The sequence below is a fragment of the Syngnathoides biaculeatus genome, chromosome 14 (genome assembly GCF_019802595.1).
Source record: "Syngnathoides biaculeatus isolate LvHL_M chromosome 14, ASM1980259v1, whole genome shotgun sequence".
NCBI lineage: Eukaryota > Metazoa > Chordata > Actinopteri > Syngnathiformes > Syngnathidae > Syngnathoides > Syngnathoides biaculeatus.
Genome location: NC_084653.1, coordinates 26,354,694 through 26,381,883, shown reverse-complemented (window position 1 = coordinate 26,381,883; position 27,190 = coordinate 26,354,694). Strand labels below are relative to the sequence as shown.

The 27,190-nt window shown below is 43.7% G+C and overlaps 1 protein-coding gene across 6 annotated transcripts in view; it reads left to right on the top strand.

The window, feature by feature from the left end:
- Window positions 1-27,190, top strand: part of il1rapl1a (interleukin 1 receptor accessory protein-like 1a) — a 318,067-nt gene that overhangs the window by 9,539 nt on the left and 281,338 nt on the right. For 5 of the 6 annotated variants that reach the window (XM_061840541.1, XM_061840539.1, XM_061840537.1 and 2 more), the window contains exon 2: window positions 2,996-3,197. The exons of the other annotated variant lie outside the window; for it this stretch is intronic. In XM_061840541.1, the coding sequence (XP_061696525.1) occupies window positions 3,007-3,197 (191 nt within the window). In that variant the 5' untranslated portion in view covers window positions 2,996-3,006. The remainder of the gene's footprint in view (window positions 1-2,995; window positions 3,198-27,190) is intronic. 6 annotated transcript variants of the gene reach the window in all.

Genomic DNA, 27,190 nt, shown 5'->3' with positions numbered 1-27,190 from the left:
GCAGGTGAAAATGCTAATTTTGATCTGACATTAAAAGCAGCAATGTACTTGTGGATTAGTATTTTCATTAATTAACGTCTTTTTGTGTGAATGGTATTTGTTTGCTTCCTCAACAATACAACAACCAGTCTGTTTTCCAGAAAAATCACTTTCTTTTAAGCGTGAGATATTATTTTAATCAGTCTTGTGTGTTAGTTAGCAGAATAATGCAAAACGTATGCAATGGACGTGACACTTTGCCGAGGGAAGCACAAATGCCGAAACGATCGATATATCATTCTCCATGAACCAGGAAGTAGCGATTAGAGCCAACGTGGTGTCCGAGGCATTATTTTATTTGCAACCTCCATTTGCATTCTTCTTCTTTGGCAACGCTCGTCCTTTGTTTTCCGCGATGCGGCGTAACATCGGCGATGGCACACTCGGTTGCTGTAACAGGATGAAGTGTCATTGAAATGCTGACGGCACCGCGGAAATTCATCACTGTGACGGAGCTCGCCGACGGCTTGGAAACAAATTCAGCCTGACTTAACGAATATGCCTTTTCTTCAGCACGTTTGTTTAGAGACATCTGATAACGCCACGTCGTCTTTCCTTTTCCGGGTTCATTGGGCTTTTTGCCTGCTAGATTGTCCAAATGGGCCTTTTGCGGTTCGTTTCTTGGTCGCCCTTCCAGCCAACCTTCTTTTAGATTCTTGTGACCGATTTGAGAAGAGAGACCCATTTTTGGAGACTTAACAAACTAATCAGCTGATTCTGAAAATCGGCTCCAGGTAACCTTTGGAAATGTTTAGATGAAAATATCGTAGTTGATTGCATTTTTGAAAAGGTCCACTTGGAGACGTTTACTGCTCAAATGGGCCTGCAAAACTTATTGTAATTTAAATGCCATACCGGGACTACATATTTAGAAGTTCTAAATAGTTTCTTCTGTCTTATTTAAACAGTCACGTCAAAATGTCTCAAATATAAAAACTGAACTCGTTTGATGCTATAAAGTTCAGCGCTACTTCCTGTATGTCTGTTTGAAATTACCGTAATTTCCGGCCTCGGGATCACACCCGATTATAAGCCTAACCCAGTACATTTGTAAAGGAAATACCATTTTCACCTGTGTAAAAGCTGCAAGTGCCCACGTTGAAACGCGAGATATTTACAAAGACAAGAGTTTTCAAAATTTTAATGCTTTAGCTTAGCTTAACGTACTAACAACACAGTAGCTCGAACATACTGGTTTAAAAAAAAAAAAAAAAAAAAAACCCAAAACATACTGCTAAAAAAAACAGCTGTGGAAGCTACACAGTAGCACAGCACGAACAGGGCCGGTTCAAAAAAAAAAAAAACATACCTAAATCACCGAGACGCGGCAGCAACACGCTAGGGCGGCGCTAAAGCTAGTGCAGCGCTAAGAGGGCTGGTTTAAAAATAAAAAAAAACATACCGGTAAAAGTCACTTCCTTGGGACATATATACCGCCAGTCTCACTCTTACCTTTTCTGCTCGAGTGCCCCCTTGAGGCCGTTAGGGGGGGAAAAAAAATGCACAAATTAGCCGCAGGGTTGAAAGCGGCGGGGGGGGGGGGAGTTTTCTTTACCTTTTTTTTTTTTTTTTTTTTTTTTTTTTCCCCCAAAAGTGAATATCATTTGTCAAGCATAGACTTCCATGCATCGGATCTCATTTGTGCACTGTACGCGTACCTCATAAAATGCTGAGTGTTGGGATTTTTGTTCGACAGTTTTCCAGTATCAGTAAAGAAGTACTGCATCTTTACGCCACCATCATCACTTTGAACTTGACTGTACTGCTGACCGGGCACTTGCGAAGGATCATTAACTCCCTAATGTCAATGAAGAAAATATGTTGGGTCGCTATTAGCGTGTCGCATTAAGCCTGCCAACTTTTCACCTAGTGGAGTGTTATTATTTTTCTCATCGCTATATGCCATGTTCGCAACTCCCTTTAGCTAATGTAAGAAGGATGGTAAAACAAATCTTACTCATCGTCTTGGCCAAAACACTGACGCCTGTATTGCCTCCAGGTCGGCGATATAAGAAGAAAACTGTTCTGTTACTTTCTCTGGTTAGGAAAAGGATTTTTTTTTTTCTTTTTTTAAATCGTCTGATTACCAAATTTGCGCAACTGGGCGAAACGGCAGCAATTTTCTATGTTTTGCCGTCAAACATACTTCCCCACCCCAGAAGCTAGTTTCACTTCAAAAGAAGAAATTTGGTAGGTGTGATTGTCATGAATTGATTGACAAAAAAAGTCTCAAGAAGCCCTGCTGGAGAATCGACGGGAAGCCATTTTGATTTGAAGCGGCCCTTCTATTTTTTTTTTTTTTTTTTTTTTTTTTTTTTAGCTCCTTATTTTAGCGATTTTGGTCAAAAGCCTACCAAATTTCAAGCACACATACTGTACTTTATGGGTCCACATTGCTTCTGGACTCGGGGGGGACATAGTGGCAAAAACTTAAGTGCCCCGCCCCAGAAATCTCTCTTCAGCGTGTAAAATTTGCCTCGAGTTGATCCACAAGAAAAGCCTGAAGAAGGCATGCTTGCTTGAAGAGACCCTGGAAGTCGGCCATTTTGGTTTCAAACTGTAATATTGAAACATTTTGGCCGTTTCTTCAGATCTTTCAAAAATAGCCTTGCTTTAGTTATTTATTTCGAAGCCAATTCCACTTTGCAAAACTTGTCTACCATGAGTAGATGCAAAGTTTCACGAAAACACACAGTAAGTGCAGCATGTTGGGTTGAAGTGGCCCGTCTATGTTGGCCATTTCCAAGAATCCGCCAGAAAAGAACTTGTCCCGGATCTCTAAATAGCTGCCTCCTGCTGGTGTACACACTATAACTGATACTACAATTTCCTTCCAACTCACATCCAGGCCACTGTTTGGCGCACCTCTCAACTTTTGTGCACATAATCAAAAAAAAAAAAAAAGCTGGTCCACGTCTTTTCTCACAAATCAAACCTTCTCATTGTGTCCTTTCAGACACAGCGCAGATGTCTCCAGAGCCACTTTGCGGGATGGAGGCCGCGTCCATTACATCCCGGCCGCTCTCGCCTGTCACGTCGGCCGCATTTCTCATTGTGCGAGACGACGACCGTGAGGGCAACGGGCAGAACAGCCGTCACCTTAATGTCTCCCTGCCTGATCATGAAACGCTCACAAAGATCCGCCGGCTCGCCCGCAAGTAGGCCAATCTCCGCTTCGCACACGCGACAAAAGTGTCACAGCACCAACAATATGGGAGTTCACTGCACACACGTGAATTCTGTAATCAAACGACTATTCGGTGCGCTGTGCTGAAGCTCGTGGGGCAGTTCCCCGCTTGCCCCAAGTGCAGAATCAGCCCTGCAGCCTACGTACGTTTTGGCAGTTTTGCAGTTTTTAAAAGGTCACGAGGGGTTACGGTTCGGGTTTCACCCTCACCACCAAATCCCTGACCAATTATGTTAGCATAGTTTAGCTGGTTGACTCAATTGATCAAGCGTCAGAGCAACGTCATTGCAGGTGTCGGAAAGTGGAACAGATCGATGAAGAAAACATCCGAGGGACTCCAGTTAAATAAAGTGACGGCAATTCTGGAGCGCGTTCAAATCATTGTGGACTTCGCCGGTTCACGACGCATTCGTCAACGAGTTGCTCCCCCGCGCTGTTTATCCGACACATGCGCAAATGCAGAGATTGGACGTGACTGTGACGGAGGGAGAAACGGGGCAATTTGGATCCTCATTAAATTTTCAAAAGTCCTGATGGTCCTCACAAAATTGAACCAACTGTTCCAAAGCAACCTTCATTTTATGCTACAGTAACCGCAAATTAGCTTCACAAAAGTGTTTTAATCACACACACTGAAGAGTTAATTTGCTGTGTGCTAATTTTGCACACTCGCCTCTTAGATGAGCATCAGTCACGGTGCACGATGGCTCGACTGATCGGCGCCCGCTCGCCCTCTCTTTTCCGGCCCCGTTGCGATTCAGATCGCCTCCACTAGTACACCGGTCAGCGTCAAACACTTGGAAAAATCCATCCATCCATTTTCGTGTGTATATGTGTGTGTGTGTGTGTATGTATGTATATATATGTGTGTGCGCGCGCGCAATTAATTCAGGGAGTACCTTGCCTCCTGCCTGATGACAGCTGGGGATAGGCTTCAGCACTCCTGTGGCTCAGAAGGAAGAATGGATAATTAATATACACAGTATGTGTATTATATATTAATACATGTGTGTGGTCATTTAGTTTACACGTTTGTTTTTTTTTTCAATTACCATATTTTCCGCACTATAAGGCGCACTAAAAGGCCTTTTAATTTTCTCAAAAGCTGATAGTGCGCCTTTATATATGGATCAATATTGAGCCTTTAGCGCAGCCCATCTAATGGATGCATAAAGTAACCCCGGCCTCTACTGAAGCGTCTATTCTGTGCGCCTTATATATGGAAAAAAAGTATTAAAATAGGCCAGTCGTTGAAGGTGCGCCTTATAGTGCGGAAAATACGGTACTTTTGTGCAGGTATTCTTGCTTCTTCCCTTTCCATTTGAATTGTGATCATGATCTCGTTTTGCATTTTCTAAACTTTTGTCATTCGGATCTCTCTGTGCTCAGATTCACAAACTTCCCCCCTCCTCACAAAAGCTCCCTGGCAATCGGCCGACGTGCATATAAATCCTGTAAGTCATCTTGACATTTTAGCCCATTGAGTTTAAAAATAGTTGGCGTTGATGACGTGCCAGGCGAGCAGCCACTGAATGGAGCGGACGGCTGGCCGGACTATAGTGAAACCTCCTTTTTATTTATTTCATCCTTGAGTCGTTCCGAGTGGCCATTTGTCAGCGCGGGCGCGAATGTCGCTTCTCTCCGTCCTCTGCCAGCGTTCAGCGTTAATGAACACCGCAACCTCACATTGTCATGATAATCAGCGCTTATTTGGCAGTGGAACGCTATCATTACGGCCCTCTTCAACAACCGCCAAAATACACTGTACTCCCCTTTTGAATCATAGGTTACCTTCCTTATTACGTTTGACAGTTATCTTGGGCTGTCACCTCCATTCGTCGTCTCTCTCTCTCCATTTCTGAAAGAAACTCATTGAAAAGCTGATTGCGCGGTGCCATAGGCGGGGGGAGGGGCATTCAGCGGCACGTCACCTGCATGGAAATTACCTTTCCGCGTCCTCCGTCATTGTCCCAGTGGAGATGTTAATTGGCTTCGCGCCGGCAATCGGAAGGGGTCATCTGCGGGAGTCGTCGACTAAATGTTGCGGCCTTATCGCCAAAATGATGATGGCCGGTGACTTTCATTATTTTTTTTAATCCGTCATGAATTCCAAACACGCTTGTTAGCATTTTGAAAGCTTGATCCGTGTTAACATGAAGTGCAAAAGTAGTCCCGCGCAATAAAAAGTGAAAGGTAGGAAGACTGTGGTCTGCGTAGCAACACACGAGATTTCCGACAAGTTTGCAACATGCACATTTTAAACGTTTCAATCAATGCAATCGGAAGGGGTCATCTGCGGGAGTCGTCGACTAAATGTTGTGGCCTGTTCGCCAAAATGATGATGGCCGGTGACTTTCATTATTTTTTTTAATCCGTCATGAATTCCAAACACGCTTGTTAGCATTTTGAAAGCTTGATCTGTGTTAACATGAAGTGCAAAAGTAGTCCCGCGCAACAAAAAGTTAAAGAGCAGAAAGGTAGGAAGACTGGTCTGCGTAGCAACACACGAGATTTCCTACAAGTTTGCAACATGCATATTTTAAACGGTTTTAAGCAAGTGGGGAGCATGCCTGCTTCAAAATTAATCCACATTTCCCCCGCCAGACTAACCAAAATTAATCCTGCCATGTGCACTAATACCATCCATGCGCAAAAACAAGACCTTTGTGCCGAGCGGCTGTAACTGTAAAAGCGCTCCCCGGAGCTCAGACCTCCAGCAAGGAAATTGCCTGGATTTTGGTCGACATAACACCGAGGATGGACACCATCCAGCCATTTTCTTTCGTACATGACTTCAATCCGGGCTAATGGATTCATCCAAGCTGACATCGGGCGAGGGATATAGTACACACTAGACCTGTCGCCACTCAGGTGTAGGGCACTTATACAGTGAGCATAAAAAGTTCAACTTTCTGGTTTCCAGGTTTTTGATATATTAAAAAAAAAAAAAAAAAAATAAATGAGACCCATGTAACTAATTTCAAATCGTTTTTCCATCATTAATATGACTTGTGTAGGGATTTGCGAGTTTGGACTCTACGCGTGTTCACGAGTCGAGGAAGATATGACCAATGATTAGAAATATCAGCAAATTGATTTATTACAAAGGATTGTGGAGTAGAGACGTCCGGGTCTTATCTAGGTATCTGCCGTACACAAGTCGTGTGTCTTTTGGCAGGATAGCCAAAGAAGAAGACAAAAGCTGCCCAGTAACACACGTTTTTTTATATGTATGGGTGCATGGTAGAAGCGCAGTCAGATCCTGGGCCGGGATGGTAACTTTCCGCTCCTTATCTGGTGTCGCAACGCCTGGGATAGGAGGATGGTGCCAGACGGTTTTCTGCGTACAAAGATCAAGGACAACCACCGGCTCCACAAAACATCATTGTCTGATTAGCAAATGGGCAACACTTTATCAGTTGATTAAATGTGTGAGGTCATATTTAAGCAAATAATGAAAGTGAAATAAAAGTAAAATAGTCTTCACTTGTACAACTCAACTCGTTTCTGTGCAAAACAGGCTAAATTGTAATGCTAGTGTCATTGCATTTCCTTTTTTATTTGTAGTTGTTTTTTTTTTTATCGAGTAGCTAACTTGCATTTGCGAGATGTCATGTGGTTGTGTGAAAGCACTTGCGCGTGGATGGCTAACAAGCCCTTGCTGGCTTCTGTGTAAAAGGCAAAGAGGGGATAAAATGCTCCGATGCGCCAACTGAGCGGGGTGAAAGTAATGCCTCTTGCCCCCCCGCGACAAAATATTTCAGATGTCAGCGTTGGCGCTTCAACAACATATTGCACTTACTTGGAGACGCGGCACATATGTTCCCTGAGGCGGGATGAACGGCTACGCCTGGAAGGATGCGGGGAGCGTTTGGGGGGGGGGGGGGGGGAGAGAAATGAGTGTCTCCATCTGTCTGTGGGGGACTGAGAGTGCGATGGGGGTGAGCGTGTGGGGGGGGGGGGGGACTCACAGTGTGGCACAAGGGTAGAGATCCCACAACTTCCTGGCCTGAAAGTACGAAATCTGTTTGCGGACATGGAAGAGACATGATTTAAACATCACGATGAGTGTGTCCATGTCACCGAGTGAAGTTTGACTCAGAGGGACTGACCATGTCTCCGGCAGACAGATGCCATCTGCTCGGAAGGGGGCTCGTGGATGGATTGAGTGCCGTCACCTCACCCTCTGTGTGTGTGACGCCCCCCCCCCCCCCCCCCTCCCAGAGGCGGTTTCTGCTACCGGTTTTGCGGTTGGGGGGTGGGCTGATTGAGATTCTTTTATCAGTGGGCCAAAATCAAGCTAAGACTGATCATTGCTGTTTTGGGCAAGGATCCAAATCAATATTCCATTAATGCCAGAGCTGCTAGGTCGGGGATGTATCCCCGCTAATGCGTCCTTGCTCTAACTACAGGCAAGAGTTTTATAGCGCACATATGAGACTTCTCTGAAGGTCATTGAGGCGACGCAGCAGTTTTGTTTGGGTAAGACTAGAACTTGGATTGTGAATGAAAAGAGTAATGCATGGTAGATGTATTGATCATCAGAAGGACGGACAGATGGAGGGATTGAAGCGAGGATGGCCTGCCAGGTTAACGGATAGATACAGTCGATAAATAGATGAATGATGTAGGGACAGAAGACCGTTAGGGAGACTTACAGTTGCTTGATGGACGGACACGGGCAGTGGACAGACGGATGACATTGAAGGGAATCAAAACAATATCTCGTTTTGCTAGTTATGTTAAGCAAATGGCTGATTGATATCACCATGCCAGGGAAAATACTACAGTATTCTCATTCCTCCTGCTCACTCCATTCTAAGGTCATTGAATCGATCGCAACCAGACTGTTCCGGTTGACGTCGCCGTCAACGTTTGCTAAAGGATGAATAGAACGGTGCATGCTGGAGACTTTACAGTACGCAGCTGTCCAACTCGTCTTAAACTTTGCTGCTAGGTCAAGCAAACAAACAACGAGGCAAGCGTACATTTATCGAGTGAGAGAGGAAGTGAAGATGAGGGACAGATAAGGTATCGCAGCGGCTTCCTTGATGACTCGGGGAATGATGGCGTTGTCGCCGCCTTCCTTTTGAATCACAGGTTACACGCCGGCGCGCCTGTTGCACGCGATCCCTCGGCCCCACCCGCGACACTACTCATCAGCGTCAGGCGTCTGTCCTCACGTTGGCGACGTGAACAACTTTTACTGGGATGTAGATGCCATGCAGCTGCACCGGCACGCGGCTATTAATAGCCCGAATGCTCCGGCACGCTGTAATTGGGTTGTGCCAATTACAAATGCGCAATGTGGAGACGGTGACTGCCCCCCCCCCCCACCCCCCGACTTCAATGTCATCGCTATCTTTTAATGGGGTTACCATATTTTGGTGGAGTTAAACTAAGAGAGTTGGATTTTATGTGGACTGGCCATTGGTTGAGCGAAAAGTCCCCTGAGTGACCAGCCAAATCACATGTGAACAATGATGAAAACCAAATCCTCTGAGTGACATCTCAACCAATCAATGGTGCACTATATCAGAATTGACAGGCAAGACCACCCAAGGATTGCTCGGACGATGACTACAAATCTTTCCACTGAGTGGCATAAAGGCCACTTAGTGCTACCCTGTATAATGATTAGCCTGTAAAACTGTCAAATGATTGCTTAAACAGTGGCTAAAAATCTGTCCGGCAAGTGAGGTGACAACCAATCCGAGGCACACTGGATAATGACCGACCATGTAAGGTCGCTTATTGATTGTGTGACCAGTTGCTATAAAGGCAGCTGGGGGGTTACCAAAGAAGTCCAGTCTTGAGCTATCAGTTATGCATTTCGGCAGTTCCGTCAGCATTCGACGATTTTTCCACTGTTCTTTGTTGGGACTGGCAATTGTTAGCTTGTTTGTTTTAGCCTTGTCATTTCTCGCTTCGTTGTTTGCTCCCTTGGCTAGGACGTCGCCGATCTACGTGTGCCGAGTTCTAGATTTGCGATCTCGTCTCCGAAAAGAGAGTGAACTTTGTCGGCTCTGCCTCGTCAGATGTTCATCTGTGTATGTGTAGAGTCAAACACTTTTGGATCACACAGATCTGCAGGGAGTCGCTGCTTTGACAAGCTGTGGGTCATACAGTATGCAAAAAAAAATCCAGGAACTGTCAAAAATCCTTACACGCGTAGTATCGCGTGCAATTCATCTGGAAAACGAGAACAGGCAAAAAGGTCATCTGTGTGGAAAAATAGAAAAGAGGACTGAAGAAAATTTCGAGTGAGGACAAGCTGAAGCTAATTTGGCGAAAGGAACAACTAACGTCTACCTCTGATGTATTGATAGGCTAATTACCAAAATGTTGGCTAGATTTATAGTATAATGATTTCGACTCCCCCCCCGCCCCCCCAATTATTGACCTTTATTTACTCGTTAGCATGATACAGTTTTTTTTGCGTGGATGGTAAGATGCTATGAAATGGGCTAGCAATTTTCATTCTTGAGGAGGACCCTTTCATTCAAATCTTGTGCGCTACCAGAGAGCCATTTTCAACATCTGCAGCTAATTATTGGTCCTTTTGGGCAAACAACATAATCAATACTCGTTGCGATCGATTATGAAGCAAGGGAGCTTGTCTGTGCCCTCGTGCTATTCTGCTTGTTCCTGGGACGCTTCAGCACTTTTCAGCATTCGTATACTCTATACACAGGTTGCTTGTCTCCGACGCAATGAGCGCAACATTAGCAAACGCTAATGGGCGCCGCAATATGTTCGCCGACAAATTAGCGCCTCGAAGACAACTGCGGCGTTATTATTTTGAAGCGTCCACCGCATGTTCATTAATCTTCATTTGTGTTTGATAAGTGTGGCAATCGAATGAAATCATATCTCTCTTGGGGGGAGCGATCCCAACAGCAATTTGAAAAGGACTTTTGATTCATTTTGCGTGATTAACGGCTAAATATAACGTCAGACTCTCTCAACGCCATTAGCTGCGCGACAACGGTGAAGATCTCGCGGTGGATGAAATGCAGCAGCTGCCAGCGCAATCAAGAAATTTAAATAACGAAAGGACAACACTACGCAGTGTGGCTGTCGTTGGATCATGCGAACGTGCCAAATCTATTGTGCTGCCTGCGCGACGCCAGCTCTGGCCTGCTAATTAGAAGGTATGCGCTCAGGGCTCATCTCCGTGGCTTTAGATCACCATAATTGGCCCTGATCTCCTTTTAAGACTTCAAAACTCATTCCCCCTTGTAATTACCCGCACATCTGCCTATGACATCACTGCGCCCCGCTCTGTTTCGCATTAACGCTCCCTTTACGGCATTATTATGGGAATTTTTGCCACGGCACCGCAATGCAAATAGTGCTTAGGGGCATTGATTTGCTCAACTGGAGATGACGGGAAACATCTGCTTATCCGTTGGGGGGGGGGGGGGTCTTTTTGAAATATTTAAATATAGTAGGGATGTACTGTATTCCAATTATTGCTGGACAGTAAAACAGAATAATGAAGACTTGGATTGGAGACAAGATATTGTGGAGTGCTGAATTCCCATCATCATTTTAGCAAAATTGTTAATATTGTGCTGGAAACTGTTTGCAACATGCGGCAAAACCATTACCAGCTGCTGTTCTGGTCAGCAACAGAGTTCGACGGCAATTCAGGAATGAGTGCAACCAACCTTTTTCTAAAGTTTGAATTTTCATGTCATATTTTTACTTTGGTGCGTGATTTACAGGGGAAGAGGCTACCTCAAAATTATGCAAAAAAAAAAAAAGTATGATCCATTTTCTGTTGCTATTTCCTAAAAACTGATTTATATAAAAAAAAAAAAGTGTACAGGGAATTTGCCTCTTAATGAACACACACAGGTTTGCCATTCTAACATTTCTCCTCCTGTTTTTGGAATAATTCACTTTTTTTCTTTTTCCCATTTGGGTTCCTCCAGAATAATAATAAAAAAAGAAAACCTTCCAACGTCTAGTAATCCTGTATCAACCAGGGTCCATTAAATCAAGCCCAGGTCGAAGCAGTTCTTTGCCGTTGACTAGTTAATGACCGGTCAAAGGTGACGGACGGGACGTGAATATTCAACAGGGGCGACTTTTATCGGTAAGCAGCCTTGGTGGAACAAAAGACTTCAATCAAATGAAGTTCCCTGATGAACGAGCCGAGCGTCGTTACGAGGCTAGTAATGAGACATCCATTTATAGACCCAACAATGTTCTCTCCCGTCCTCATAATAGCCACCGGGTCAGGAAGTGAGAGGCGCTTTGCTTGAAAATGACACAAGTGTGTCACTCGGACGTACTGAGAGGAATACGCGGCGCGTCACCCAGCCCGTCATGTTCACTAATGCGCCGACTTTGGGCCTGAAATGAGGGCAGTTCTGTACGGTGGCACGTTTTTCTCAATTGAAGAAGTTGTAAGTTAAGTTGCTTACCTATCCTCGCTCATGTTCGTGTACGTTTCAATGATGTTTTGTATATTCTCGTCATTATATGTGGCCTAAACGTGGTTTACTTTGTTCATTAGGAGTATTATGATTGCATTCTCCCCTCTTCGAGCCGTCACCCCACCGAAAGAACAAGATCTCGGATACGGGCGGCTGAAATGAGGTTCCTACACAGGGTGTCCGGACTCTCACTTAGAAATCGGGTGAAAAGCTCGGTCTCCGGGAGAGGCTCGGTGTCGAGCCACTGCTCCTCTTGACAGGAGCCAGATGAGGTGGCTGGGGCATCTGATTCGGATGCCTCCAGAACTCCTCCCTGGTGGCGTGTTCCGGGCATGTCACACTGGAGGGAACCCCATGGGACGACCCAGGACACGCTGGAGAGACTCAGTCTCTCGGCTGGCCTGGGAACACCTCGGGATCCCTCCGGAAGAGCTGGAAGAAGTGGCTGGGGAAAGGGAAGTCTGGGTATCCCTGCTGAAGCAGTAGAAAATGAATGGATGGATGATTTTGTATTTTCAATCCAGTGAATTTTTTTGTTATTTGTACAATATAAAATGGACTTTGTCTTGGTAAATTAGGTACTGTATACAGTTCTAGAGGTCTGCTGAAGATTTTTGTGAAGACTGGAACAAGTTGGTCCACGCAGACTTTGGGGCAGGAAGGGGACACAAGGTCTGGTTGTTGTTTGAAAATGCGTCTCTCCTCCTGTCGGTGGATGGTCATCGCAGAAGTCAGAGGTCTTGAAGTGGTCGTTTCCTTGTGTCCTCGTGTCCTTTTCAAATCTGCAGTAAAAGCTGGTCCGATCGTTGGCTATTGTTCTCCACTTGGGGGGAACATCGCTTGTAATTGGTTAATGATTGCAATGCATGCCAGACTGACTTGGAGTCGTTAGCGCTAAACTGTTTTTCCGTCTTTGCTGCATAATCCCTCTTTGCGGCGCTAATTTCTTTCGTCAGCTGGTTTCGAGTGCGATTGTACAGGTCTCTCTCCCCGCTACGAGACGCGATTTCTTTCCCTGGCGAATTTGCTTAAGTTTGGATAGTGAACCACGGCTTTTTGTTCTTGACTGTGCGAAATGACTTTGTTGGTACACGCAGCGATTCACAGTAACTGACTTACTGTACGATGTGTCCGTGTAGTCGTCCCGGCTGCTAGCTAAATTTTCAAAGACGCTCCAGTCTGCGCAGTCAAAACAGCTTTGACGTTGTAGTTTTGGCTCTTTGGTACTTTGGATCACTTTTTTTTTTTTTTTTTTATCGACCATTTAAAAACTTGCCTGTCGATTTAAGCAGTGATCGGGGAAGCATAGGGCAACGCGGCAATGGCACGGTATGCTTTATTTACTGTAGTGTAGCAGTCGTCTAAAATGTTATTTTCGATGTGCTGCTCGTAATTAGACTTCCTGATTGAGTTTAGTCTTCAAGAATAATAACGGGTGAGTTTTTTTTTTTCTCAAGTTCGTTTTCTTGTTCGGCGAGCGTTAGTGGTGCTGCATTCATGTTATGTACACAAAGATGGCCTCCATCTTACCCACGACCCCAATTAGGACAAGCGCTTAAGAAAATGGATGACTGGAAGTACGCGACGTCACATCTTCCAAAGATTTTGTGTAGTTTTATCGTTGAATTGAGGTGAAAAATTTGTGTTACTGCTACAGCACATGTAGATGTAGCTACACAATAAGATTCTTCTTTTAACAACTTCATAGAATTTTGAGAAGTTCCAAAAAAAAGCTGGGAGGATAGCTTTGCGACCGGTCCAGCAATAACGTTTGCTGGAACTTTTCCGCCGGAGAGACTCGCCATTTCCATAACCTTTGCTTAATCACCCGACTGCCTTCTTCCATTCAGACGGGCCTTTTCTACTTCACCTCGCGCTCAATACACCTCCGCACTGGCCAGGAATCTCATTCATCAATGCCACTCCACGCTGGATATTACTGACCCTCGAAGCGGGTATTATCTCTCCTGGCTTTTATAAAAGACTCGCCGACGTAAGGGAGCCATTTTCACAGCTGATTAGGGCTTTTGTTTTGCCTACTTTCGCTCGGGATGTAAATTGAGTGGACCTACAAGAACTTTTGGCCTATTCTTCCCACAGAAACTCACGTTTGCTGTGACCTTTCGTGACTGTCAGTCTGCCGCTAATTAATGACACTTAAAAGAACAAAAAAAACCCAAAACAAACAAAACCCAAATGTGTCGTTTCCAATGCAATGAAGCGGAGAAAAACTTAACTTGAAAGTGAAACCTCCAGTGGCTGTGCCACGACTCCCCTGCGGGGGCGCGCCAGAAACAGTTGTATAAAAAAAAATTAGGTAAGATGCTAAGACATCGTGAATATGTGAAATGCAAATATATGTGTGTGTTGGAAAATTGTTTTAGTGGGGCTTTTACGGAAGTAGATTACAGTTTGTGAGGTGTATATGATATTTTTAAATCAGTGGTTTGAGTCCCTCATTCGTGGCACATTCTAGGATATATATATTTTTTTGTGTGTAATATAATTCTTTTTAAATACCAGTGTTGGAGTCTGTCAGAGAGGATTATCTCAGTGGAATTTTTTTTTTTTTTTTGTAATTATCTTGGAAAATAAAAATGAAGGGGCATCGTGGGACTTTTTGATTCAAGTGAATTCAAATTAAAAAGTTAGAAATGGTGTTAATGTGGGACAATGTAGTGTTGTTTGAATAGTGATATAAAAGAAATATATAATACTGTTGTCAATTGTCGTACTTTTTTTCATTAGACTATTTGAGTTTTTAAAATGTCTTTTATTCCATGGAAAAATCTGAGAAATTGTTCATTACATATTCTTTTAAGTTAATATATTTTCAGTATCTTTTCTGGTTTCAATCTTTTTTTAAGATAACTATATTCTAGAATTTATTTTGAAATAAAATAAACTAAAGCTACATATTAGTATTCTCTAAATTTGCTCTCATTTGAATTTAGTTAAATTTATTCTATATTTATTTTGCTTGTATTTATATGATAATTTCCAATTTTTTTTTTTGTCTGCGTGTTAGCGAAATCCCACAGAAATGATTCATGGTCCATTTTTAACACGACCAAAAGTGCTTCCTGGCCTCGCTTAGTGTTTAATCCCACTTTGCTCCCCTTCCGTGGTTCTGGTCCTGAACGTGGATTCCGGTTAAGAGCGTTGACACGGACCGCGGTAGTCCTTCCTCCTTCTCAAATCCCCCGCCTCCCCCCCCGCCTTCCGGTGCCAGAGTCTCACCTGTTTTGTATTCCCAGCGCAGCGTCTCCCCCGCGTGCTCCGGCGGTGCCCTCGCTGTTCGGGTGGCATTATTGACTCAGCAGGTCGGCGCCAACGTTTAACCCGCTGCCTCCCCAGCGGCCCTCCGCCACCTCCTTGAAGGCCTTTGACTAGCAGGTGTCACGCAGGCAAACAGATTTGCCTTCTTTCCTTTTTATTGTGGGAAAAAAAAAAAAAAAAAAAGGCGCTCAAAGGGGATGACAGTGCCGAGCTCGCCTCGAGTGGAAATGGAGTCACTTTTTTCCATTTTTATTATTATTTTTGAATAGCAAGAGGTTTGTTTGCATGATAGGTCTTTAGAGCATTTCATAATGTTGGTAAACAAGTCACCAGGAAATTTCTGAGGTGATAAAGTGACCTCAACTGAAATCACAAATTTGGTCAAAATCTCATTTACACGTAAAACCCCAAAATGTCCTTTTTGAGGAAAGGGGTGAAAGCTTACGTAAATTATTGTTTTTTTTTTTTTTAAATCATCTGAGGTGCTCACGTGAAATGGAAAAATGTAATCTCACAAGCTAGCAAACATGAATAAAACGGAAGCGTTTGGAGATTTTTGTCAAAAAGAGAAACTGGGGCAAATATTAAGACTGGAGAAGAGGACCTGAGAAATATATAATCATATTTTAGAGACAATATCGGCAGTCCGACTTACAACAGGGGTTGGGAACCTATGGCTCACGAGCCATATCTGGCTTTTTATGGTAAGAAGTACTTTTGTCATCACTGGTGAGCAACAGTGTAATAATGTTATTTAAAATAATTCAGATTTATTATACTCTGAAAGTGTTGGTCTTGCGTAAATGCGCAAATACACCTTTACTCAGTGTTTAAAATACTGTACGGCTCTTTTGAAATTACATTTTAAAATATTTGGCCTTCATGTCTCTCTGTCGAAAAAGGTTCCCGACCCCTGCGCTACAATATGGTTTATTCCAAGTTGACTGAATGAGACGAAAAAGCTATCAACATGGCTTCGTCAGGTTGGATGGAGCCCAAGGACAGACCATTAAAAAGACGAGCTTTTGGAGATTACCCAAAGATGTCGCAGCAACTACATAGATCATAACCATAACTTGTATAGTCAATCTTTTGTTTTTAAATCTTTTTCCATGCCGGTCCATGAAAATCTGTCTTTACGTGAAACCGCTCCGCGAAGATTGCCCGTACAGTCAAGACTTTCCTCACGGCCACAGTCCGACCCTCGAGAAAGATGATTTATTGTCCTTGATTTCAAATGGGGAATTCCCCCCCCCCCGAAATTGGAACAAATCGGATGTCGACCCCTGTTAAAAACCGCAGTCGCGTAAACAACCCCTGAGAGAAATAGACGAGTCCAAAGGGAGGACCGCTATGGAAGATCTGGGTCACGTATAGCTAAGGGGTGTGTGTGTTTGGGCGGGGGTTGGTGGGTGGTGGGGGAGATAGTTAGTTAGTCAGTTTGGGGTTGTTCACCAAGAAAAATATTTATCTGTACGTTTGATGATGTTTGATATCTTTAGAATGAGATTTTCAACATGCTGCGCACGTGGTGAAAACAGTCGTCTTACGGTTTACTAATTTTGTGGATTGTTTTTTTTGTTGTAGTTTTATGAAAGTATTGTTCCAGTATTTTTTTTCATGATATGGTAAATTCAGGTTTTTTTTTTTTTTTTTTTTTTTTTTTGAAATGATCATATCACAACCTGTGAATGTAGTAACATTTTCTTGATGTATTTTTTTTGTAGTTTTCAAAGGACAAACTTTTTCTGGCTTGATTTTATTTTTGAACGGAGTAACATTTTAATATTTGAAACACAGCTGTGACATAATCTGTTATAATCGGCAAACGTACACAAAAGATAGATGTATCCTGTCCTAAGCATTTTATGATTTCTAGCTGTCTTTTTGACTGACAGTTTTTGCGTGGCTTTTGAACACAAACTACTTTTTCCCCCATTATTTTTTTTTTTTTTCTTATTGCTAATGCTAATGAGCAAAGGTAAACAAAAACATTGACATTTTAGCATTCTTGGTGTTGTCCTACTGGAGTTTTACTGTTTTCGTGTCCTTTTTAAACACACATACTGCTTTTTCTTTTGTTTTTTGCTTGAATATGATTCACTTTGAAACATTTTGTGTTAAAATTCAGGATATCCTATCAAGCTAAGCTGTGATACCATTTATGCTAATGAGCAAAGACGTTGCAATTTTAACATTGTCTTACTGGAGCGTCACCGTTTTTGTCTATTTTATAATCAAATAAGCCTGCTAAAGAAAAATGTGTTTGCACATTAGTAGCGAAATGCCAGCAAAACATAAAATTACCTAAAGGGAGCATACGTGCGCTCAAAGTGCTTCCACGCCGTTCCCATGTGGAGAAAATTCACCGTTTCCCCGGATTTATGCGTCTGTTGATTTTTGTCGTGTCAAACCTGCTCGGCCAACTTTACTTCCTGTCATCCGGTGCGGATTTATTGGGACTCTCCGTCATTTATTTCACGCAGAGGTCAAAGGGTGATGACCCCTTACCCCGGACTGTCAACACATGACCCCCCCCGCGAATGACAGAAGCTCTGCCGACTCGGCGTATTTGGGCCGCTTCCTCGTCAATCTCGGCGGCTAGCAGGGAGTCGCTACGCCCTGAGATTCTGCCGATATGTCGGAACGGTGCTAATTGTTTTTAGCCGAGCGGCGGGCTCTGAATGAATTTTGTAGAGAAATCAAGGACTCTGTATTCCGAATGTTTCCACAGGGACTCGACTCCTGATTGTATCTTATAATAGAAAAAGCGGCAAAGCATACAATCATGACTAATCAGATTTCGGGAGAGATTTACAAATGGCAAAGCAGAGAGAGAACGAGGGGAAGGGGGAAAAAAAAAAACTGTGTTCGGTTTTTAATTATTCATGCGGGTTTATTTTTTTCCTTCACTTTCTATTTTTTATTCCTTTGTTAACGTGGCGGTGTTTGGAATATGGGGATCGTTTGCATTCAATGGTGGAGGGAAGATTAGTCTGTTTTTCCAAGAACCAAATTATATACTGTGTATACATAGAAATAATAAGAAAACTAGAAATATTATATCTTTGCATCATCTGTAACCATTACAAGTTAAAAAAAGATGTATAGAAAATATTTACTGCACAAAAAAGATGTTTAAAGAAACCATTATTTTTAAGACGAGGGAAGAAATTTAGAATATTAAGAGGAAAAACTGACAGAAATGCAATCAGTTTTACAGGAAAGTCAAATTTTTGATAGAATTTTTCAACTGTAATAACACCTTTTTCTTCACGATTGAAGTAAAAAAAAAAATATGACAATGAAATTGTTGGGCTACGAGAAGATTTAGCTTTTGTAGGATCTTGAAAAAAAAAAAGTTGTAATTTTAGGACAAAAAAAATGGAAGATGAAGAGAAATAAGATGTATTCACATCAAGTTGTCACTTTTATAATAAAGTAATTTTCTGGGAGAATAAAGTACGCTTTGCAGGAAGGTCAGGTTTCTTTTATAATTGGGAATATTTAGAGAAAATATTCACTGCATTTTTAAAAAAGAAAATAGTTGGAATGGCGTCTTATGAGAGGAAATCTTTAGTAAAAATCCCTAAAGAATTTTTTTTTAGAAAGTCAAGTCACTCATTTAAAATACATAAGAAAAAAGCCTTAAGTTCCGAAATGCAACTTATTTCTTCTGACATTTTCCTTCTAATATTCCAAATGTATTGCAAAGTTTTTCTCGTTATTCTGGGCCCCTAGTAGCTCTTGATAGTCTTTGACTGGATTTGTCGTTGACAGTTTGGGAGCAAATATGGCTTTGGCCTCCGCTCATTTTGTCCACTTCGTCTCATCCTTCGGTGGGACGGTCGTCGTCTCTGTTACGGCAAACATCTGTGAGCACTTGCGCTGCTGTAAGTTAATGTTTTAATTGCTTCCTGCGAGCAAGAGGGCCAGCCAAATTGCTTTCGTGTCCCGGAGGCGTTCTCTCATAATGAGAGATTCTCTCGTCTCAGGGATCACAGGGGTCCTGACCCCGTGTGTGTGTGTGTGTTCTCTCTCGGATTTTATCATAGAACACGCATACCCAGAAATGAAGTGGATATCTTTCAAGATATTGGAGAGTGTACGAGTGTGTGATATCGGAAGGTATTCCGTGTCTGGCTTGTGGGTCACCTGTGACATTTTATTTGATTTTTATTTTTAAGTAATTCTTGGAAGGCTGACAGGAATTCCTCAAGTTTCCCTGGAGCTTTTTTTTTTTTTTACCATTAAATTTGGCAACGTAGACTATAAAATTATTCATTAATGCATATTAGCAGCTGGATTAAATTTATTGCCAAGACGTGTTGATACAAAAAAAAAATCCATCCATTTTCTTAGCCGCTTATCCTCATGAGGGTTGCGGGAGTGCTGGAACCTATCCCAGCTGTCAGCGGGCAGGAGGCGGGCGACATCCTCAACTGGTCGCCGGCCAATCGCAGGGCACATAGAGACAAACTACCATTCGCAACCGCAATCACACTTAAGGGCAATTTAGAGTGTCCAATTAATGCTGCATGTTTTTGGGATGTGGGAGGAAACCGGAGGGCCCGGAGAAAATCCACGCAGGCACGGGGAGAACATGCACACTCCACACAGGGATGGTCTGGGATCAAACCCGAGACTTCTGAACTGTCAGGCCAACATTTTCCAGCTGAACCACCGTGCTGCCAAAAAAAAGAACAAATTTACCAAATTAGAATCATATTTTACGTCAATACAATCAAAATATACGGAGACTTAAGTATGTATCTTTTATTAATTAGTCATTACAGGTCTTTTTTTTTTTTTTACACATTTTAACTTCTCAATTACAAACAAGTGGTCGTGATGATTTACTGTTTTATTATCAGACTTTTTATTGCAACTTCACTTGAATTAATTATAACCGGAATTGTGATAAAACAGTTTTAAAAAGTTTTTTTTTTCTTTTTTTTTTTTTAACAGTTTCATCACAATTCATCTCCGGTCCGCGAGCTCCAAAGCGTCCTCGGTTTACCGCGTGGTCGACATCCGTACGTCGTCTCGGGTGTAGCGAACTCGTTTGTCGCCACACGTTCTCAGTTCCCGCTCTGCTTAACAGTTCTCTTTTGGATTGTGTTGTATTTGCGGATTTGAGGATTTTTCTGAGAATTTACTGGACTGGCCTAGGATGGTGATTGGCCAATTTATCAATTTGGGTTACAAGTCTTTGTAATAGAAGCGGTTGAAGGCCCCCCCCCCTCCCCCCTCCCCGCGATTGGATAACATTTTGCCAAGTAAAGTGAAATTGTGGCTTGAAAAATAGGATTTCCGGCTACCCACTCGTTTGAGTCATCAAAGGTTTTTTTCTGTCGTTCAATCTCCAGGAGTGGAGGATCCCGGCTCGAAAGGTTATTCTTTTCAAGCCAGCGTGCGCGATGTCCTTGTTAAGCATTTTTTTTTTTTCTTCTTTCTTTCATGTTCCCCTTCGCCGCCGCCAGTTAATATCACAGCTGACAATCACGGCAAGACGGAGCGCCGAGAAGGCGACGTCCGCAGCTCTGCGGCGCGCCGCCACAAAGGCGCTTTTGAAAACGGACGCTGTAAAGATGGGAATCTGCCGTGCCCGTCAGCGTTTCATTTTCGCCACCTCTTTACTGTTGAAAACAAAGAAAGCAAAGTAGTCGATGCCGCTTTGAGAGCCATTTATTTCTCTTGCCTGCTGGCTTCTTTTTTTTTTTTTTTTTTTTTTGCCAATAACGAGATATAAAGGATAGCGCTGATAACAGCATCTACCATATGACACCTACATCCTTGCCACCAGCAAGGAAAGATGCAGCGAGATACCTCTGTGGGGTTGCCTCGGGCCGTCCGCGTCCTCCTGGCAGGAGCCTCTCGGAAGAAAAAAAACAAACCAAAACAAAATTGAGCGGATACACCTTGTTTAAAACCCTGAAGGGCTGTGTAGGATTAAAGCTGACAATCTTTACCCAAGAACAGAAAAGAAATGACAGGTGGCCCTCTGACTGTGGAGAGTTATGGTGAACACGCTCAGTTTTGTCAACTCGCCGACTTGAGATTTTTTTTTTACCCCAAACAATTCGTACCTATTCATGTTAATCCGCATAATTTTGTCTTCCGAGAACACCCGAAGAAACCACGCAAATGCCTTGCTCCTTTTAAGGCCATCAGCCGAGAAACTGCCCAGCTTGACGGCAAACTTGAACTCGAAGTTCTGACGGGCAGGTGAGGCTCCGCGTGGGGGGTTGCAAAAACGGGATATTCGGGGGGGAACAAAGAGGCGGCAGACTAAACCCAAATAAACTGACGAGACGACGAGGCACGCCTGGAAAAAGCGAAGTAACTGGCGGGAGCTGATTGGTTGACACATTGCGCAGGACTGACGAGAACAAAACCAAAAGAGCAGACAAGAGTTCACCACTTCTCGATCAGATATTTTTTTGAATTTTCCATCTTTGCGTTGGACTGATCACAAGAAGGCCGCCGTAGCGGTGGTCTGCGCGCACGTAGGCCAGATCGCTTCTTTCGACGGCAAACTAGTGGCGAGCGAACCGGCAGCAACGATTCCGGTTGCAGCCAAGCGCTGCGCTGTCGGTGAAGTCACCGAAACCGCTGACGACGTCTTCAATTGTTGCCGTTCCACGAGCGACAATGACTTTCAGCTTCAACAAAACAACGGATGCACATCTTGTCTGCTATTCATTTCGTCCCCCTCCCCCCCGAAAACGCCTCCGTTGCGGCTTTGGGCCTAGGTAGCCGCGTTGAGTGACAGGCCGATTTGCCGTCTCTGTTCCTCTCCACCAGGCCGGCAAATTTAGATCTACATTCGCCGCGCTAATGTCAATCAAGCCGCTCGCGGCGACGGTGCGTGCGTCCCGAGAGTTTGTGTCAGCATATGCGAGCCAATAAAAGTGTGCGCGTGCGTTCCAAAAAAATGAATGTGGTGACCCGTGAAGGCGCACAAAGCGCCGTCGCCCTTCAGGGCCCGGAGAAGTGGGCCTGGTGCTCATCTAGTCGCACTAATTGATGAATGTCATGTTGAATTTTTGGAGAGTGCAATTTCATTTTTATTATCAATTTGATTACTTTTGGGGGGCCCGCTGGACAACTGGTTAGGCACAGGAATCAAACTCATGGCGTGGGGGCCAGATCCGGCCCTTTGCATATTTTTTATGTGGCCCACAAAGGGAAATCAAGTCTGTGAATTTTGTTAAAATCAGCACCAAAATTGTCATTTTATAAATGATAATGTTGAGATATTGAAAGCAATAGTTGAGGGGGGGAAAAAAAAAACCCTTACTCTCCATTCCAAAATTTGTTCATAAATTTCATGGTAAAAACAATGATGCGAAACATTTTCGTGGCGTCGCAGTCATAACGGACCTCCGTAGCTACAATGTGGCCTGCGACAAAAAGTGAGACAGAGACCCCTGGGTTAGAGCGTCTGCCTCACAGTTCTCAGGCCCGGGTTTCGAATCCTGGCCCCACCTCTGCGGAAGTTTGCATGTTCTCCCCGTGCCTGCTTGGGTTTTCTCCAGGCTAAATTTACTATCTCAAATTTAGATAAGGACCGCCTCAAAAATGAGGTTTTCTGCAAATAACATTTTGGCTAAAGCTAGGTGAAGATCCAGAGGTATTTTCAGGTGTCGGTCAACCTACAGTGTCTGGAAGTCCATCGGGCAGAGACACCCACGTGCGGCACAGATTTAACACCCTGGCTGTCACGTCAAGTCAAACTTTATGCAAAGTGATCGTCATTGGTTGGTGAAGATGTCAACTTGGTGGTGCGGTGTTCGCGTATGCTCAAGCATCTGTGAGACACATACGCACAGTGTAGTGAAAGGGTTCTTCAAGTCTTTGGGTCCACGGACCCATTGCAGATGAGAATTTAGTTGAAAGATGGCTAAATCGATCACAAAAATTAATGGTAAAATTTCCGCTTCGAGGGATTAAAAAGTATTCATAAAAGCATATTAGCACAGCCTGGAACCATTTGGCCATCGTCCGTGTTTACCGCATGGACATTTGTTGTCGACGAACGCACTGTAAAACAATTTGCCAAAAACGAGAGGGAGGCTCTGTGAAGTGATTTTTAAATGTGTAATGCACATATCACAGAAAATATGAGTGAGTTGAATTGTAGTTTGTGGTTTTCTTTCCATGAAAACGGTAATCGCTTGCGCAATAATGCTTATCGCAAATGCTAACTGTTTAGCTAAGGCTGATTTGACTTTATACTGTACTCAGTGCCAACATATGCAGTTCGTGGAGAGATATCTCGCCTCATAAATGAGAATAAAGAGCATGTTAATATAAAAAAAAAGTGTGTATGTATAGCACAGTTATTGTTGCAAAGTTTGCGATTTGCTTGCTATATTTAGTGACTTTCTCAAACTTTGCTAGCAGCTGGTTTTCCAAATTCGCGACTTTGAATCCTGCGAAGAAATTGACACGATTGGAGTCATTTTGGCGTTATTTTCCATAAAATGAAAAGTGAGGCTGAGGGGATGCAATCGCGCTAAAATGCTAACCGAGGCATTGCTAGCAATGTGCAAAGTGTGCAGACCCCCAAGCGAAGGCTCGCAGACTCCCAGGACTCCGATGACCCTAGTTTGAGAATCTCTGGTGTCGTGTATGAAGTGTTGCCTCGATGAAATAAAAAATCCTTTCGTCTTTGTTCACAATTTTTTTTTCCCGCACTCTCGGCTGCGCTCATACAAATAGAAGCCGCTGTAACCGCCCCCCCCTCCTGTCGTCATAGTAACAACAGATAGACTCTCCATTAGTCCCACAGTATCTGGACGGGGTACAAATTTGCTAAATAAATTTCTCTCACCGATCACGGCTCTTCGATATTTTGGGTTCAATCGCACCCGGTGAGTTGAAAGGCAGAGCAGATCGCTCGTCAGCGAACGTGTCGGGTCGGGCTTGACCCCCGTTCGCGCTGCCGTGACCCAAAATGGCGGCCCGCCGCACGGGCTGGCCACGCGACCGCCTCCCGCAGCCGGGCCCTTTTGCACTTTTCGGTCACGTCGGAGCGGCGTCGCGGCCGCTTGAGCGACTCTGCGGCGCTGTGCCAGGGAACATCTCAGAGCGGCCCCGTTTGCAGGCGGCTAGCGGAACCGTTCGGCACCGCAACTCGCAGCTCTGACCCAGATCCTGTCTGGAGAAGGCTTTTTATCTTCTCTTGCTTTTTTTTTTTTTTTGATTTTAATATACTTTTTTTCCCCTTCAGAACAAAGGCTCTGCCAGCTCTCAGATATGTGCCTCCGCTCCCTCATTTGCGCATTTCCATCCTTTTCTATTTCTGTGTTTTTTTGGGGGGTTTTATAAAGATGAAACCTGGCTCGTTGGGAGGGATGCTCTCTGGGGTCTGCGTGATGAAAAGGTGTCAGCCGAGCCCGCAAATGGAGAAAAAGGAAGAAAAAGACAAGCGGAAGAAGTCGATTTCTTATTAGCTAGCGAGTTTTGTGTTTGCCTGCCTTCCTCGGTCGAATTTTTAATCAAACAACGTGTTTCCATTGTCTTAACCTTGTCCAAGGGCCTCGTGTGCATCCCTTTTTCCCACGATTCCTCCAATTAGGCGGGAAGTTTGATTAACATAACATCAATTAATGCAATAATTAGAATTCTTTTAATTAAAAATGCAGTACGAGTTTTGCTCACGATTATTTATTCCGTGATTAATAAGCGGTAATTAGCATCGCCAATCTCGCCGCGGTAATCCTGCGGAGCCGAGCGGACAGGTTAATGCTTGTTTTCAAGTTACCCAAAGACTAATCTTGCAAATGCCAGTTAGCACTCCAAAAAAAAAAAAGAAAAATAAAAGCAAAATAGCTGCAATATAACATCGCTCTCGGCTTTGAAGCTTCATTCATACGATGTAAGGAAAATTAAAACGCTAGCAAACTGATTTATTGTGAATCCTGAGAGTTGTTCACCATATGCTGCAAAATGTTTCAACATCATTTCTAAATCTTTTGCATGAAAGAAAACCCCACAATTGATTATGGCGAGAACTTGAAAGCGACTTAGACTGGAATTTGCCAAAATGCGTATGGACATGCCTCAAAGCTTCCGGGCTTCTTTTTTTTTGGGGGGGGGGGGGGGGACAAAGGAGACAACACTGGAGGGTTTTGCCAAGTCGCATCAGATCTGCAGTTCAGTGCCACAGTCTTAGCCCATAATAAGATTTGTTGTTTTCGCACGATGGTCTAACTTGGGGGTCCCCTGGGGGAAGGTCCACCAGCTGCCACAGTCTAAACGGCGGTTCCGTAATTACAAAAACAAAGCCAGCGGTGGCCTACAGTAACACTTTCCCACATTTGCGGTAACCCTCGCCTGACTTTGCTGCAGGCTACCGCGTGTTCAGTGACGGTGTCTGTACGTGCCCTGCGACTGACTGGCGACCAGTTCAGGGTGTGGTCTGCCTTTCGTCCGAAGTTAGCTGAGATGGGGGTCGGAAAAAATGACAATACACTGTCAGTTTCTGCCATGCTTTGTTTTTCATTTGATTTGACATTTATGGCCTAGAAATGTTATTCATACAAATATTTACTGCACTTAAGACTTAGAAATTAGCATGAAGTCTCCACCGTGGTAATGGAACTCCGTCGTGAACTGTGCCGCTTGGACAGTGTCAACTTCCTGACTTTTTTTCTGGACACATTTTTTTTGTCACCCCGGATTTTTCTCCGTCTCGCAGCTCAAGGTGAAAGCGTCGCTAATTAGCTGAATGATCGGCGACCCCCGTTAACGACGCCTTCGTTCAGACCGGCGCTTCGCCTCCGAGACGCCGCTTCCCGTGGCGCCCCGAGGAAATGTCGGCAAGGAGGTATTAAGAGTGAATAACCAGAGACGCTTAAAGATGGAACGAAGGAGGGTAACACACGATGACGGATAACAGACGGTTCAATCCGGGGGAGCATTTTTTGCCGAGGAGGCCGGAGTAACGATTTGACTGTGGATGAAGCCGGACGGTCGGGCTCCTCCTCGTGGCTCACGGGCACGCAGATGCCGGCGATAATTGCACCCCGCCGCACACGTTCCGAGCCGGCCGAGGGCACGTGCGCCGTTTTCCGCGAGCGACTGTTCGCCCCTCGCTGCCGGGCAGCTCGTTATGGTCCGACAAAAAGCCAGGACTAACACCTGTTGACATTTCGCATCCGTTTACATGCGAATGTGCGCGACGGTGTGTGCAGGTGACAGCGTAAATCCAAGAAAGATGAAAAAGCTCCATAAACGCTTTTGTGCCCGAGCGGAAATGTACAGCTTGCAGAGGGAACATTCCGGCGTTAAGCGATCTTGTTTCAAGGAGCAACGTTGAGTTTTTGTAACACAGGTGGGAGACCAAAGTCTGGCCCGTGGGCCACATACGGTTCACTCCATCCGTTAATCCGACCCACGAGCATTTATTTAGATTATCATGCACACATTTGATGCATTTGCAGGTCTGTTTTTTTCCCCTACTAATATTCAGAATATATTCACCGGTATTCATTTTATTTGATGTCATTCAAATAACTGGTTCATTGATTTATTTAAAAAAAAATTGGTCAAATAAACCATTTTACATACACGTTAATTGGTTAATTATTTGTAATCATATTATTTTTTAACAGAATTTTTTTTTTTTACCTCATTGACGCATGATGTGGCCCATTTGTCTGTAGTAAAAAATCTAAAAGGTCCTTGAGCTCAAACGTTTGCCCATACCTGATACGAACATGTTCTGTGGGATGACATAATAATTTCTTCGAATTGCACTTCAATTTTTTTTCCATTGCATACGCCGGCAATCAAAACAACTCTTCCACGGTAGAACCGTCGCAATACAAAATATTACTGCAATGAAATGATGGCAAGATGGTGGATAATTGAGGGATGCATCCGGCACTGTGATTTAAAAAAAAAAAAAAAAAAAAAAAAGATAAGAGGCTTGGGCACGGACTGATACAAATTATTCATGTACCAGTAACCCATTTAGTTGCATAACCAAAATGATTATGTATGCACCATTGTATCAGAGGGAAGTTCGGCTTGTTTACGGGAAAACTTCCACTTGTATTCCCAATCCACGTTTGCCGTTTTAATCCCACTGCAGGTTTGATTTGATGTGTGAAGTTTGTTTTTGTCAACATTGCCAATTTTAATTTTTTTTTTTTTTTTCCCCCTCGGATGGAAATTTATATTAAAACGCTCTTTAGTCAACTATATAAATTACCAAAATGACATT